Source organism: Pelophylax lessonae (genome assembly GCF_965119305.1).
Source record: "Pelophylax lessonae genome assembly, chromosome: 6".
NCBI classification, from domain to species: domain Eukaryota; kingdom Metazoa; phylum Chordata; class Amphibia; order Anura; family Ranidae; genus Pelophylax; species Pelophylax lessonae.
This window is the reverse complement of record NC_138773.1, coordinates 329,275,369-329,292,189: the sequence shown is the minus strand read 5'-3', so window position 1 is coordinate 329,292,189 and position 16,821 is coordinate 329,275,369. Positions and strand designations below refer to the sequence as shown.

The 16,821-nt window shown below is 53.7% G+C and overlaps 1 protein-coding gene and 1 long non-coding RNA gene across 3 annotated transcripts in view; one reads left to right on the top strand and one right to left on the bottom strand.

Annotated features, from left to right (window-relative positions):
* SNX4 (sorting nexin 4) overlaps nt 1-3,149 on the bottom strand; it is a 40,625-nt gene extending 37,476 nt beyond the window's left edge. For both annotated transcript variants that reach the window (XM_082261409.1, XM_082261410.1), the window contains exons 1-2: nt 3,035-3,149; nt 864-999 (exon numbers count right to left, since the gene is read on the bottom strand). In XM_082261409.1, coding sequence (XP_082117535.1) covers nt 864-999; nt 3,035-3,126 — 228 coding nt within the window. In that variant the 5' untranslated portion in view covers nt 3,127-3,149. The remainder of the gene's footprint in view (nt 1-863; nt 1,000-3,034) is intronic.
* LOC309558134 overlaps nt 1-16,821 on the top strand; it is a 437,057-nt gene that overhangs the window by 197,791 nt on the left and 222,445 nt on the right. The window lies entirely within an intron of this gene.

The following is a 16,821-nucleotide window of genomic DNA, read 5'->3' as shown; positions in this document are numbered from 1 at the left end:
GACCACACCACCCAACTTACAGGCACATCCACCCAACCTATGACCACACCAACTGACAGGCAACATCCACCCAACCTACAGGTGCATCCACCCAACCTTTGACCACACCACCCAACCTACAGGCAACATCCACCCAACCTATGACCACATCCACCCAACCTACAGGCACATCCACCCAACCTACAGGCACATCCACCCAACACAACCTACAGGCACATCCATCCAACCGCCACAGGACACAACCTACAGGAACATCACAACCTACAGCCATACCACCATATCTACAGCCATACAACACAACCTACAGGCATGTCCACCCAACCTACAGCCACACAACCCCTACAGGCACCCGACACAACCTACAGGCACATCCACCCAACCTACAGCCACATGAAACAACCTATGGACACATCCACTCAATCCATGGGCACACCACCCAAATTACAGGTACACGACACATCCTACAGGCACATCCACCCAACACAATCTACAGGCACATCCACCCAACCCACAGGCACATAGACACAACCTACAGCCACACGACACAACCTACGGCCACACCACACAAACTACGGGCAGATCCACCCAACGCAACCTACAGGCACATCTACCCAAACTACAGCCACATGAAACAACCTATGGGTACATCCACTCAATCCACGGGCACACAACCCAACCTATCCTACAGGCACATCCACCCAACACAACCTACGGCCACAAGACACAACCTACAGCCATACCACCAAACTTACAGGCACATCCACACAACCCTTAAGCATGACACAACCAACGGCCACACCACCCAAACTACGGGCAGATCCATTCAAAATATGGGCACATCCACCTAAACGACGGGCACATACCCTTTTCTCTGGCAGAGGAGGTACCACCACGAAGGAGTAAGTGACAGACAGGTAGTTCCTCAGAAGTTCAAACTCGCTGTACCGCCTCCAGAGAGACTCCAGTGAATTCTGCCCATCGGGGGGATTCTCAAGAGACCTGAAACAAATGTCAGAAATATTGGGACAACCACACAGCCAGACTCCAGAGCACCGGTGTGAATCTTTCCATCCCTCCCCCACTGCTCCATTCAGCCCTGGGAGTGCCAAGGCGTCCTCTGTAAACCTAGCCAGAGGTTATTTAGGGTCAGGGGCATCTCTTCGTTTTATGATAGCAATGGGCCAATCATCACGCCTTTAGAGAACAGGAAGGGGAGTGGTTCATGCTCCTTAGGGGAGGTATTTTCTTTACTCATGGAGATGGGGGGGAAGTTAAAAAAAAAAAAAAGTCAATATTTGCAGCTAGAGAGAGAGAGAGTCTGCGACATTGCGGCGGACAGATCGGACCCCTAACTGACATTTTTGGGGTTACCAGTGACATTAATACAGTAATCAGTGCTATATATATGCCACGGTTACTGTAATGACACTGGCAGGGAAGGGGTTAAATGTGAGCCTAGGGGAGTTACTCTAACTGTGTGGGGGGCGTGGTATCTGAGATGACCATAGAGACATGTGTTCCTATATAGAAGGAGCTCTGTGATCATTCCAGGGAGAAGAACGGTCAGCTGTGTTTACAACATCCGACCGTCCTTCTCTCTCAGCGATCGCAGGTGTCAGGAGGCAATCGGAGCCGCCTACCCCGTGCATCGGCTTCTCCATGGGAGCGTACCGCTGGCTGGGCGCGCTTGCGGAGCGTGCTCGCCCCATAGTCTCCTGCTCGCTACCGATGTATAGTTACGGCGATTCGCACAGGAGCGGCTGCCTGCTGCAGTCAACTGCAAAACTGTGTAACTGTGTCATAAAGCGATTCATCTGCAGTTCTATCCAAGGCCGATATCCCTCCGACTCCAACCAGACCTCGGATATAAACATCGCAGACCTAGGAGGAATATTGGGATAGAGAGTGTGCAGGACCCCGCCCACCACAAGCACGAGCATTGACCCCGCCCCACAACCGCAAGCCTTAACCCCGCCCACCACAACCGCAAGCCTTGACCCCGCCCCACAACCGCAAGCCTTAACCCCGCCCACCACAACCACGAGCCTTGACCCCGCCCCACAACCACAAGCCTTGACCCCGCGCACCACAACCGCAAGCCTTGACCCCGCCCCACAACCGCAAGCCTTGACCCCGCCCCGCACACCACGAGCCTTGACCCCGCCCTGCACACCACAACCACGAGCCTTGACCCGCCCCACAACCGCAAGCCTTGACCCCGCCCTGCGCACCACAACCACGAGCCTTGACCCCGCCCCACAACTGCAAGCCTTGACCCCACCCCGCGCACCACAACCGCAAGCCTTGACCCCGCCCCACAACCGCAAGCCTTGACCCCGCCCCGCGCACCACAACCACGAGCCTTGACCCCGCCCCACAACCGCAAACATTGACCCCGCCCCACAACCGCAAGCCTTGACCCCGCCCCACAACCGCAAGCATTGACCCCGCCCCACAACCGCAAGCCTTGACCCTGCCCACCACAACCACGAGCCTTGACCCCGCCCCACAACCGCAAGCCTTGACCCCGCCCCGCGCACCACAACCACGAGCCTTGACCCCGCCCCACAACCGTAAGCCTTGACCCCGCCCCACAACCGCAAGCCTTGACCCCGCCCCACAACCGCAAGCATTGACCCCGCCCCACAACCGCAAGCCTTGACCCTGCCCACCACAACCACGAGCCTTGACCCCGCCCCACAACCGCAAGCCTTGACCCCGCCCCGCGCACCACAACCACGAGCCTTGACCCCGCCCCACAACCGCAAGCATTGACCCCGCCCCACAACCGCAAGCCTTGACCCTGCCCACCACAACCACGAGCCTTGACCCCGCCCCACAACCGTAAGCCTTGACCCCGCCCCACAACCGTAATCCTTGACCCCGCCCCACAACCGTAAGCCTTGACCCCGCCCCACAACCGTAAGCCTTGACCCCGCCCCGCGCACCACAACCACGAGCCTTGTCTCCACCCCACAACAGCGAGCCTTGACCCCACCCCCGCGCCCCACAACCCCCGCCCCCCTCTCCTCACCTGGTCTCTATCAGATACGCAGTGTAGGTTTCCTGCATGTTCACCGTGTTCTTCCCCGTCCGCTTCTCCGCCTCCGACACATTGATCTCCATCTTCTTCAGTAAACATTCCTCCTCCTCCCCCATCTGCACCAATAGGAGGACGAGAATTACAAGGCGGGACTTATCGCTTTATAGAAGAGGCGGTCACTTCTCAGCCGGGGGTGTATATGGCTCCATACATCGGAGTGTGCCGGGTGAGCCTGGGCACCCCCTAATCACTCAGTGCACCGGGGGCCCCTGATAAGGCAAAACAGCTGTCCCACCCGTACCGGGGCCCCATCACTTCAAAAGGGGTGCCGGGGGACCGGCTGTACCCCCTTATTACAAACACTGATCCTCTTCTGTCTTCCCCCTGGAGAACTGCTGACTCCTCCTCCTCCTCTCCCCCGGGGGGATCAGTTCTACTATCTGCACCCCATTCACCTTCCCGTCTGGGGGGCCCCCCATGTGCCACCCTCCCCTCACTGATCCCATCCCCCAACCAGAATGTCTGAGAGACCGAGGGGACATTAGAGTGTAAGCTCCTCTGGTACAGAGACTGATGTGACTCTGGGGGAGGGGACATTAGAGTGTAAGCTCCTCTGGTACAGAGACTGATGTGACTGTGGGGGGAGGGGACATTAGAGTGTAAGCTCCTGTGGTACAGAGACTGATGTGACTGTGGGGGAGGGAACATTAGAGTGTAAGCTCCTCTGGTACAGAGACTGATGTGACTGTGGGGGAGAGGACATTAGAGTGTAAGCTCCTCTGGTACAGATACTGATGTGACTGTGGGGGAGGGGACATTAGAGTGTAAGCTCCTGTGGTACAGAGACTGATGTGACTGTGGGGGAGGGAACATTAGAGTGTAAGCTCCTCTGGTACAGAGACTGATGTGACTGTGGGGGAGAGGACATTAGAGTGTAAGCTCCTCTGGTACAGAGACTGATGTGACTGTGGGGGAGGGGACATTAGAGTGTAAGCTCCTCTGGTACAGATACTGATGTGACTGTGGGGGAGGGAACATTAGAGTGTAAGCTCCTCTGGTAAAGAGACTGATGTGACTGTGGGGGAGGGGACATTAGAGTGTAAGCTCCTCTGGTACAGAGACTGATGTGACTGTGGGGGAGGGAACATTAGAGTGTAAGCTCCTCTGGTACAGAGACTGATGTGACTGTGGGGGAGGGGACATTAGAGTGTAAGCTCCTCTGGTACAGAGACTGATGTGACTGTGGGGGAGGGGACATTAGAGTGTAAGCTCCTCTGGTACAGAGACTGATGTGACTGTGGGGCGACATTAGAGTGTAAGCTCCTCTGGTACAGAGACTGATGTGACTGGCTCAGTGATCTCTGTACAGCACTGCGGTATATGTCAGAGCTATATAAATGTATAATAATAATAGTGTGTGACTCTGGGGGGACATTAGAGTGTAAGCTCCTCTGGTACAGAGACTGATGTGACTGTGGGGGAGGGGACATTAGAGTGTAAGCTCCTCTGGTAAAGAGACTGATGTGACTGTGGGGGAGGGGACATTAGAGTGTAAGCTCCTCTGGTACAGAGACTGATGTGACTGTGGGGGAGAGGACATTAGAGTGTAAGCTCCTGTGGTACAGAGACTGAGGTGACTGTGGGGGAGAGGACATTAGAGTGTAAGCTCCTGTGGTACAGAGACTGATGTGACTGTGGGGGAGGGGACATTAGAGTGTAAGCTCCTCTGGTACAGATACTAATGTGACTGTGGGGGAGGGGACATTAGAGTGTAAGCTCCTCTGGTACAGAGACTGATGTGACTGTGGGGGAGAGGACATTAGAGTGTAAGCTCCTCTGGTACAGAGACTGATGTGACTGTGGGGGAGGGGACATTAGAGTGTAAGCTCCTCTGGTACAGAGACTGATGTGACTGTGGGGGAGGGAACATTAGAGTGTAAGCTCCTCTGGTACAGAGACTGATGTGACTGTGGGGGAGGGAACATTAGAGTGTAAGCTCCTCTGGTACAGAGACTGATGTGACTGTGGGGGAGAGGACATTAGAGTGTAAGCTCCTCTGGTACAGAGACTGATGTGACTGTGGGGGAGGGGACATTAGAGTGTAAGCTCCTCTGGTACAGAGACTGATGTGACTGTGGGGGAGAGGACATTAGAGTGTAAGCTCCTCTGGTACAGAGACTGATGTGACTGTGGGGGAGGGGACATTAGAGTGTAAGCTCCTGTGGTACAGAGACTGAGGTGACTGTGGGGGAGAGGACATTAGAGTGTAAGCTCCTGTGGTACAGAGACTGATGTGACTGTGGGGGAGGGGACATTAGAGTGTAAGCTCCTCTGGTACAGATACTAATGTGACTGTGGGGGAGGGGACATTAGAGTGTAAGCTCCTCTGGTACAGAGACTGATGTGACTGTGGGGGAGAGGACATTAGAGTGTAAGCTCCTCTGGTACAGAGACTGATGTGACTGTGGGGGAGGGGACATTAGAGTGTAAGCTCCTCTGGTACAGAGACTGATGTGACTGTGGGGGAGGGAACATTAGAGTGTAAGCTCCTGTGGTACAGAGACTGATGTGACTGTGGGGGAGGGGACATTAGAGTGTAAGCTCCTCTGGTACAGAGACTGATGTGACTGTGGGGGAGGGGATATTAGAGTGTAAGCTCCTCTGGTACAGAGACTGATGTGACTGTGGGGGAGGGGACATTAGAGTGTAAGCTCCTCTGGTACAGAGACTGATGTGACTGTGGGGGAGGGGACATTAGAGTGTAAGCTCCTCTGGTACAGAGACTGATGTGACTGTGGGGGAGGGGATATTAGAGTGTAAGCTCCTCTGGTACAGAGACTGATGTGACTGTGGGGGAGGGGACATTAGAGTGTAAGCTCCTCTGGTACAGAGACTGATGTGACTGTGGGGGAGGGGACATTAGAGTGTAAGCTCCTCTGGTACAGAGACTGATGTGACTGTGGGGGAGGGGACATTAGAGTGTAAGCTCCTCTGGTACAGAGACTGATGTGACTGTGGGGGAGAGGACATTAGAGTGTAAGCTCCTCTGGTACAGAGACTGATGTGACTGTGGGGGAGGGGACATTAGAGTGTAAGCTCCTGTGGTACAGAGACTGATGTGACTGTGGGGGAGGGGACATTAGAGTGTAAGCTCCTCTGGTACAGAGACTGATGTGACTGTGGGGGAGGGGACATTAGAGTGTAAGCTCCTCTGGTAAAGAGACTGATGTGACTGTGGGGGAGGGGACATTAGAGTGTAAGCTCCTCTGGTACAGAGACTGATGTGACTGTGGGGGAGGGGACATTAGAGTGTAAGCTCCTCTGGTACAGAGACTGATGTGACTGTGGGGGAGGGGATATTAGAGTGTAAGCTCCTCTGGTACAGAGACTGATGTGACTGTGGGGGAGGGGACATTAGAGTGTAAGCTCCTCTGGTACAGAGACTGATGTGACTGTGGGGGAGGGGACATTAGAGTGTAAGCTCCTCTGGTACAGAGACTGATGTGACTGTGGGGGAGGGGACATTAGAGTGTAAGCTCCTCTGGTACAGAGACTGATATGACTGTGGGGGAGGGGATATTAGAGTGTAAGCTCCTCTGGTACAGAGACTGATGTGACTGTGGGGGAGGGGACATTAGAGTGTAAGCTCCTCTGGTAAAGAGACTGATGTGACTGTGGGGGAGGGGACATTAGAGTGTAAGCTCCTCTGGTACAGAGACTGATGTGACTGTGGGGGAGGGGACATTAGAGTGTAAGCTCCTCTGGTACAGAGACTGATGTGACTGTGGGGGAGGGGACATTAGAGTGTAAGCTCCTCTGGTACAGAGACTGATGTGACTGTGGGGGAGGGGATATTAGAGTGTAAGCTCCTCTGGTAAAGAGACTGATGTGACTGTGGGGGAGGGGACATTAGAGTGTAAGCTCCTCTGGTACAGAGACTGATGTGACTGTGGGGGAGGGGACATTAGAGTGTAAGCTCCTCTGGTACAGAGACTGATGTGACTGTGGGGGAGGGTACATTAGAGTGTAAGCTCCTCTGGTACAGATACTGATGTGACTGTGGGGGAGGGGACATTAGAGTGTAAGCTCCTGTGGTACAGAGACTGATGTGACTGTGGGGGAGGGAACATTAGAGTGTAAGCTCCTCTGGTACAGAGACTGATGTGACTGTGGGGGAGGGGACATTAGAGTGTAAGCTCCTGTGGTACAGAGACTGATGTGACTGTGGGGGAGGGGACATTAGAGTGTAAGCTCCTCTGGTACAGAGACTGATGTGACTGTGGGGGAGGGGACATTAGAGTGTAAGCTCCTCTGGTACAGAGACTGATGTGACTGTGGGGGAGGGGACATTAGAGTGTAAGCTCCTCTGGTACAGAGACTGATGTGACTGTGGGGGAGGGGACATTAGAGTGTAAGCTCCTCTGGTACAGAGACTGATGTGACTGTGGGGGAGGAGACATTAGAGTGTAAGCTCCTCTGGTACAGAGACTGGTGTGACTGTGGGGGAGGGGACATTAGAGTGTAAGCTCCTCTGGTACAGAGACTGATGTGACTGTGGGGGAGGGGACATTAGAGTGTAAGCTCCTCTGGTACAGAGACTGATGTGACTGTGGGGGGAGTGGACATTAGAGTGTAAGCTCCTCTGGTACAGATACTGATGTGACTGTGGGGGAGGGGACATTAGAGTGTAAGCTCCTCTGGTACAGATACTGATGTGACTGTGGGGGAGGGGACATTAGAGTGTAAGCTCCTGTGGTACAGAGACTGATGTGACTGTGGGGGAGGGAACATTAGAGTGTAAGCTCCTCTGGTACAGAGTGATGTGGGGGAGGGGACATTGGAGTGTAAGCTCCTGTGGTGCTCGGTGTAGGGTGGGGGAGGGTCAGTGATACCTCCGGTGGGCTCTCTGGCTCCTCCTTCGTACCGGACACCCCGGCCGGCTCCTCCTCTCCGCTCATCTCGGTGATTCTCAGACACTTCCGCCCTTCTTCTCCTCCTCTGACCAATTCCGGCACAAGACCCCGCCCCCTCCACCATAGAGACCGCCCTCAGTGAGAGGCCATGGAAGACACGCCTCCTATCCGCCCACACCGCTCACACAACCCCGCCCTACACGGCCTCACACCGCCCACTCCTGACCTTGGCCCGCCCATCGTTCTCTGAGGTGGCAGACGTGCCGCCCACGCAGGCTCGTTCCCGTATATAGAGTGCGCGGTCCCGCTCATCTCATTGACGTAATAATCAGCTGACAAGGAGCCCTCAGCCCCGCCCTCTTCTGACTGTCACCTCTCCAATATAGGCGGAGGAGGTCCTTTCCACTGTGAGGGGAGTGGTTGGAGGAGGTCATCTCCTCTGTGAGGGGAGTGGTTGGAGGAGGTCCTCTCCTCTGTGAGGGGAGTGGTTGGAGGAGGTCCTCTCCTCTGTGAGGGGAGTGGTTTGGGGAGGTCCACTCCTCTGTGAGGGGAGTGGTTGGAGGAGGTCCTCTGTGAGGGGAGTGGTTGGGGGAGGTCCTCTCCTCTGTGAGGAGTGTGATTGGAGGAGGTCCTCTCCTCTGTGAGGAGTGTGGTTGGAGGAGCTCCTCTCCTGTGTGAGGAGTGTGATTGGAGGAGGTCCTCTCCTCTGTGAGGAGTGTGATTGGAGGAGGTCCTCTCCTCTGTGAGGAGTGTGATTGGAGGAGGTCCTCTCCTCTGTGAGGAGTGTGATTGGAGGACTTCCTCTCCTCTGTGAGGGGTGTGATTGGAGGAGTTCCTCTCCTCTGTGAGGAGTGTGATTGGAGGAGTTCCTCTCCTCTGTGAGGAGTGTGATTGGAGGAGGTGCTCTCCTCTGTGAGGAGTGTGATTGGAGGAGTTCCTCTCCTCTGTGAGGAGTGTGATTGGAGGAGTTCCTCTCCTCTGTGAGGGGTGTGATTGGAGGAGGTCCTCTCCTCTGTGAGGGGTGTGATTGGAGGAGGTCCTCTCCTCTGTGAGGAGTGTGATTGGAGGAGGTGCTCTCCTCTGTGAGGAGTGTGATTGGAGGAGTTCCTCTCCTCTGTGAGGAGTGTGATTGGAGGAGTTCCTCTCCTCTGTGAGGAGTGTGATTGGAGGAGGTCCTCTCCTCTGTGAGGAGTGTGATTGGAGGAGGTCCTCTCCTCTGTGAGGGGTGTGATTGGAGGAGGTCCTCTCCTCTGTGAGGGGTGTGATTGGAGGAGTTCCTCTCCTCTGTGAGGAGTGTGATTGGAGGAGTTCCTCTCCTCTGTGAGGAGTGTGATTGGAGGAGGTCCTCTCTTCTGTGAGGAGTGTGATTGGAGGAGTTCCTCTCCTCTGTGAGGAGTGTGATTGGAGGAGTTCTTCTCCTCTGTGAGGAGTGTGATTGGAGGAGGTCCTCTCCTCTGTGAGGAGTGTGATTGGAGGAGTTCCTCTCCTCTGTGAGGAGTGTGATTGGAGGAGGTCCTCTCCTCTGTGAGGAGTGTGATTGGAGGAGGTCCTCTCCTCTGTGAGGAGTGTGATTGGAGGAGTTCCTCTCCTCTGTGAGGAGTGTGATTGGAGGAAGTCCTCTCCTCTGTGAGGAGTGTGATTGGAGGAGGTCCTCTTCTCTGTGAGGAGTGTGATTGGAGGAGTTCCTCCCTCTTTGAGGAGTGTGACTGGAGGAGTTCCTCTCCTCTGTGAGGAGTGTGATTGGAGGAGGTCCTCTCCTCTGTGAGGAGTGTGATTGGAGGAGTTCCTCTCCTCTGTGAGGAGTGTGATTGGAGGAGTTCCTCTCCTCTGTGAGGAGTGTGATTGGAGGAGTTCCTCTCCTCTGTGAGGAGTGTGATTGGAGGAGGTCCTCTCCTCTGTGAGGAGTGTGATTGGAGGAGTTCCTCTCCTCTGTGAGGGGTGTGATTGGAGGAGTTCCTCTCCTCTGTGAGGGGTGTGATTGGAGGAGTTCCTCTCCTCTGTGAGGAGTGTGATTGGAGGAGTTCCTCTCCTCTGTGAGGAGTGTGATTGGAGGAGGTCCTCTCCTCTGTGAGGAGTGTGATTGGAGGAGGTCCTCTCCTCTGTGAGGAGTGTGATTGGAGGACTTCCTCTCCTCTGTGAGGGGTGTGATTGGAGGAGTTCCTCTCCTCTGTGAGGAGTGTGATTGGAGGAGTTCCTCTCCTCTGTGAGGGGTGTGATTGGAGGAGTTCCTCTCCTCTGTGAGGAGTGTGATTGGAGGAGTTCCTCTCCTCTGTGAGGAGTGTGATTGGAGGAGGTGCTCTCCTCTGTGAGGAGTGTGATTGGAGGAGTTCCTCTCCTCTGTGAGGAGTGTGATTGGAGGAGGTCCTCTCCTCTGTGAGGAGTGTGATTGGAGGAGGTCCTCTCCTCTGTGAGGAGTGTGATTGGAGGAGTTCCTCTCTTTTGTGAGGAGTGAGATTGGAGGAGGTCCTCTCCTCTGTGAGGAGTGTGATTGGAGGAGGTCCTCTCCTCTGTGAGGAGTGTGATTGGAGGAGGTCCTCTCCTGTGTGAGGAGTGTGATTGGAGGAGGTCCTCTACTGTGTCAGGAGTGTGGTTGGAGGAGTTCCTCTCCTGTGTGAGGAGTGTGATTGGAGGAGGTCCTCTCCTCTGTGAGGGGTGTGGTTGGAGGAGGTCCTCTCCTCTGTAAGGGGTGTGATTGGAGGAGGTCCTCTCCTGTGTGAGGAGTGTGATTGGAGGAGGTCCTCTCCTCTGTGAGGGGTGTGATTGGAGGAGGTCCTCTCCTCTGTGAGGAGTGTGATTGGAGGAGGTCCTCTCCTCTGTGAGGAGTGTGATTGGAGGAGTTCCTCCCTCTTTGAGGAGTGTGACTGGAGGAGTTCCTCTCCTCTGTGAGGAGTGTGATTGGAGGAGGTCCTCTCCTCTGTGAGGAGTGTGATTGGAGGAGGTCCTCTCCTCTGTGAGGAGTGTGATTGGAGGAGGTCCTCTCCTCTGTGTGGAGTGTGATTGGAGGAGGTCCTCTCCTCTGTGAGGAGTGTGATTGGAGGAGGTCCTCTCCTCTGTGAGGAGTGTGATTGGAGGAGGTCCTCTCCTGTGTGAGGAGTGTGATTGGAGGAGTTCCTCTCCTTTGTGAGGAGTGTGATTGGAGGAGTTCCTCTCCTCTGTGAGGCGTGTGATTGGAGGAATTCCTCTCCTCTGTGAGGAGTGTGATTGGAGGAGGTCCTCTCCTCTGTGAGGAGTGTGATTGGAGGAGTTCCTCTCCTCTGTGAGGAGTGTGATTGGAGGAGTTCCTCTCCACTGTGAGGAGTGTGATTGGAGGAGCTCCTCTCCACTGTGAGAAGTGTGATTGGAGGAGGTCCTCTCCTCTGTGAGGAGTGTGATTGGAGGAGTTCCTCTCCACTGTGAGGAGTGTGATTGGAGGAGTTCCTCTCCACTGTGAGGAGTGTGATTGGAGGAGGTCCTCTCCTCTGTGAGGAGTTTGATTGGAGGAGTTCCTCTCCTCTTAGAGGAGTGTGATTGGAGGAGGTCCTCTCCTCTGTGAGGAGTGTGATAGGAGGAGTTCCTCTCCACTGTGAGGAGTGTGATTGGAGGAGTTCCTCTCCACTGTGAGGAGTGTGATTGGAGGAGTTCCTCTCCACTGTGAGGAGTGTGATTGGAGGAGGTCCTCTCCTCTGTGAGGAGTGTGATTGGAGGAGGTCCTCTCCACTGTGAGGAGTGTGATTGGAGGAGGTCCTCTCCTCTGTGAGGAGTGTGATTGGAGGAGTTCCTCTCCACTGTGAGGAGTGTGATTGGAGGAGGTCCTCTCCTCTGTGAGGGGTGTGGTTGGAGGAGGTCCTCTCCTCTGTAAGGGGTGTGATTGGAGGAGTTCCTCTCCTGTGTGAGGAGTGTGATTGGAGGAGGTCCTCTCCTCTGTGAGGGGTGTGGTTGGAGGAGTTCCTCTCCTCTGTGAGGAGTGTGATTGGAGGAGTTCCTCTCCTCTGTGACGAGTGTGATTGGAGGAGTTCCTCTCCTCTGTGATGAGTGTGATTGGAGGAGGTCCTCTCCTGTGTGAGGAGTGTGATTGGAGGAGTTCCTCTCCTTTGTGAGGAGTGTGATTGGAGGAGTTCCTCTCCTCTGTGAGGCATGTGATTGGAGGAATTCCTCTCCTCTGTGAGGAGTGTGATTGGAGGAGTTCCTCTCCTCTGTGAGGAGTGTGATTGGAGGAGTTCCTCTCCACTGTGAGGAGTGTGATTGGAGGAGGTCCTCTCCTGTGTGAGGAGTGTGATTGGAGGAGTTCCTCTCCTTTGTGAGGAGTGTGATTGGAGGAGTTCCTCTCCTCTGTGAGGAGTGTTATTGGAGGAGTTCCTCTCCTCTGTGAGGAGTGTGATTGGAGGAGGTCCTCTCCACTGTGAGGAGTGTGATTGGAGGAGGTCCTCTCTTCTGTGAGGAGTGTGATTGGAGGAGTTCCTCTCCACTGTGAGGAGTGTGATTGGAGGAGGTCCTCTCCTGTGTGAGGAGTGTGATTGGAGGAGTTCCTCTCCTTTGTGAGGAGTGTGATTGGAGGAGTTCCTCTCCTCTGTGAGGAGTGTTATTGGAGGAGTTCCTCTCCTCTGTGAGGAGTGTGATTGGAGGAGTTCCTCTCCACTGTGAGGAGTGTGATTGGAGGAGCTCCTCTCCACTGTGAGGAGTGTGATTGGAGGAGGTCCTCTCCTCTGTGAGGAGTGTGATTGGAGGAGTTCCTCTCCACTGTGAGGAGTGTGATTGGAGGAGGTCCTCTCCTCTGTGAGGAGTGTGATTGGAGGAGTTCCTCTCCTCTGTGAGGAGTGTGATTGGAGGAGGTCCTCTCCTCTGTGAGGAGTGTGATTGGAGGAGTTCCTCTCCACTGTGAGGAGTGTGATTGGAGGAGTTCCTCTCCACTGTGAGGAGTGTGATTGGAGGAGTTCCTCTCCACTGTGAGGAGTGTGATTGGAGGAGGTCCTCTCCACTGTGAGGAGTGTGATTGGAGGAGTTCCTCTCCTCTGTGAGGGGTGTGATTGGAGGAGTTCCTCTCCTGTGTGAGGAGTGTGATTGGAGGAGGTCCTCTCCTCTGTGAGGAGTGTGATTGGAGGAGGTCCTCTCCTCTGTGAGGAGTGTGATTGGAGGAGGTCCTCCCCTGTGTGAGGAGTGTGATTGGAGGAGGTCCTCTCCTCTGTGAGGAGTGTGATTGGAGGAGGTCCTCTCCTGTGTGAGGAGTGTGATTGGAGGAGTTCCTCTCCTGTGTGAGGAGTGTGATTGGAGGAGTTCCTCTCCTGTGTGAGGAGTGTGACTGGAGGAGTTCCTCTCCTCTGTGAGGAGTGTGATTGGAGGAGGTCCTCTCCTGTGTGAGGAGTGTGATTGGAGGAGGTCCTCTCCTCTGTGAGGAGTGTGATTGGAGGAGTTCCTCTCCTCTGTGAGGAGTGTGATTGGAGGAGTTCCTCTCCTCTGTGAGGAGTGTGATTGGAGGAGTTCCTCTCCTCTGTGAGGAGTGTAATTGGAGGAGTTCCTCTCCTCTGTGAGGAGTGTGATTGGAGGAATTCCTCTCCTCTGTGAGCAATGTGATTGGAGGAGTTCCTCTCCACTGTGAGGAGTGTGATTGGAGGAGGTCCTCTCCTCTGTGAGGAGTGTGATTGGAGGAGGTCCTCTCCTCTGAGAGGAGTGTGATTGGAGGAGGTCCTCTCCTGTGTGAGGAGTGTGATTGGAGGAGGTCCTCTCCTCTGTGAGGAGTGTGATTGGAGGAGGTCCTCTCCTCTGTGAGGAGTGTGATTGGAGGAGGTCCTCTCCTGTGTGAGGAGTGTGATTGGAGGAGGTCCTCTCCTCTGTGAGGAGTGTGATTGGAGGAGGTCCTCTCCTCTGTGAGGAGTGTGATTGGAGGAGGTCCTCTCCTTTGCCACGGGATTGGTTGGAGGAGGTCCTCTCCTCTGTGAAGGGATTGGTTGGAGGAGGTCCTCTTCTCTGTGAAGGGATTGGTTGGAGGAGGTCCTCTTCTCTGTGAGGGGTGTGGTTGGAGGAAGTTCTCTTTTCTGTGAGGGGAGTGATTGGAGGAGGTCCTCTCCTCTGTGAGGGGTGTGATTGGAGGAGGTCCTCTCCTCTGTGAGGGGTGTGATTGGAGGGGGTCCTCTCCTCTGTGAGGGGTGTGGTTGGAGGAGGTCCTCTCCTCTGTGAGGGCTGTGGTTGGAGGAAGTTCTCTTTTCTGTGAGGGGTGTGGTTGGGGGAGGTCCTCACCTCTGTGGGGGGAGTGGTTGGAGGAGGCCCTTATCTTTGTGAGGGGTGTGGTTGGAGGAGGTCCTCTCCTCTGTGAAGGGTGTGGTTTGAGGATTTTCTCTAGACATCTGTTACTCAGAGTTACTTCTAATGTGCCATTGGAGGGACAGACTGGGGGACATACATTGGACCACCCGAACCCTGAAAGCTTTAACTCTTTGTTAGGACAGACAGTGTGCACCTCTAATCTACAACTAATAATGAGATCTGCCAGCACAGTACGGAGAGGATTCATTAGGGTAAACGTAGCTCCCCCTCCTCCTTCCTAACATTACATAGAAGGGGAAATCTAGGTAGGACTTTAGCCAAGTAAAGAGATACACATGAAGTTATGTTATGTGAATGGGGACAACATGTAAGAAGTATAAAGTTCTAATTTGGCTGCAAAAGTGGAAATTCCCTTTAATCTGCCCCAGACTAAGTTCCATGTGTTTTATAACCAGCCTGGGGTTTCTCCTGAGCTCAGGACATGGATTATTTCTGTCTGATGATGTTGAGTTGTCTCCAATTGTTGGTGTGAGAAGTAACAATGTATGAGTGATGAGTAATTATCAGCCTCAGCCAATCACTGAGGGTTTCGTTCCATTGATGTGACCTGAGGGAGAGGAGAACTATTAAAGAAACTTTCTAAAAGAGTTTTTCCTCATCTCTGGGGCTTTGGCCTGGTGAGGATGCCACTGTAAGGAGATCCCTCCATCAGGAACCTGGATCCACCAGAAGCATATGCCAAGGCAAAGGAAATCTAAGCTGGCCTGTGCTAAGGTCAAAGGAATCTGCTAAGGAAGGTGGCTACCTGTATGGATTATCATCACAGGAACTGGAAGAGGAAGGTGGCTACCTGTATGGATTATCATCACAGGAACTGGAAGAGGAAGGTGGCTACCTGTATAGATTACCATCAGAGGAACTGGAAGAGGAAGGTGGCTACCTGTATAGATTACCATCACAGGAACTGGAAGAGGAAGGTGGCTACCTGTATGGATTACCATCAGAGGAACTGGAAGAGGAAGGTGGCTACCAGTATGGATTACCATCAGAGGAACAGGAAGGTGGCTACCTGTATGGATTACCATCAGAGGAACTGGAAGAGGAAGGTGGCTACCTGTATGGATTACCATCAGAGGAAGAGGAAGGTGGCCACCTGTATGAAGCATCTTCGGAGGAAATGAGAGAGGAAGGTGGCTACCTGTATGGATTACCATCAGAGGAACTGGAAGAGGAAGGTGGCTACCTGTATGGATTACCATCAGAGGAACAGGAAGAGGAAGGTGGCTACCTGTATGGATTACCATCAGAGGAACAGGAAGAGGAAGGTGGCTACCTGTACAGATTATCATCAGAGGAGCCGAAAGATAGAGGTGGCTACCTGTATGGAGTATCATCAGGGGAACTGGAAGAGGAAGGTCGCTACCTGTATAGATTACCATCAGAGGAACTGGAAGAGGAAGATGGCTACCTGTATAGATTACCATCAGAGGAACTGGAAGAGGAAGGTGGCTACCTGTATGGATAACCATCAGAGGAACTGGAAGAGGAAGGTGGCTACCTGTATGGATTACCATCAGAGGAACTGGAAGAGGAAGGTGGCTACCTGTACAGATTATCATCAGAGGAACCGAAACAGAGAGGTGGCTACCTGTATGGAGTATCATCAGGGGAACTGGAAGAGGAAGGTCGCTACCTGTATAGATTACCATGAGAGGAACTGGAAGAGGAAGATGGCTACCTGTATGGATTACCATCAGAGGAACTGGAAGAGGAAGGTGGCTACCTGTATGGATTACCATCAGAGGAACTGGAAGAGGAAGGTGGCTACCTGTATGGATTACCATCAGAGGAACTGGAAGAGGAAGGTGGTTACCTGTATGGATTACCATCAGAGGAACTGGAAGAGGAAGGTGGTTACCTGTATGGATTACCATCAGAGGAACTGGAAGAGGAAGGTGGCTACCTGTACAGATTATCATCAGAGGAACCGAAAGAGAGAGGTGGCTACCTGTATGGAGTATCATCAGGGGAACTGGAAGAGGAAGGTCGCTACCTGTATAGATTACCATGAGAGGAACTGGAAGAGGAAGGTGGCTACCTGTATGGATTACCATCAGAGGAACTGGAAGAGGAAGGTGGCTACCTGTATGGATTACCGTCAGAGGAACCGGAAGAGAAAGGTGCCTACCTGTATGGATTACCGTCGGAGGTACCAGAAGAGGAAGGTGGCCACCTGTATGGATTACCATCAGAGGAACTTGAAGAGGAAGGTGGCTACCTGTATGGATTACCATCAGAGGAACCGGAAGAGGAAGGTGGCCACCTGTATGGATTACCATCAGAGGAACCGGAAGAGGAAGGTGGCCACCTGTACGGATTACCATCAGAGGAACTGGAAGAGGAAGGTGGCCACCTGTATGGATTACCATCAGAGGAACTGGAAGAGGAAGGTGGCTACCTGTATGGATTACCATCAGAGGAACTGGAAGAGGAAGGTGGCTACCTGTATGGATTACCATCAGAGGAACTGGAAGAGGAAGGTGGCCACCTGTATGGATTACCATCAGAGGAACTGGAAGAGGAAGGTGGCTACCTGTATGGATTACCATCAGAGGAACTGGAAGAGGA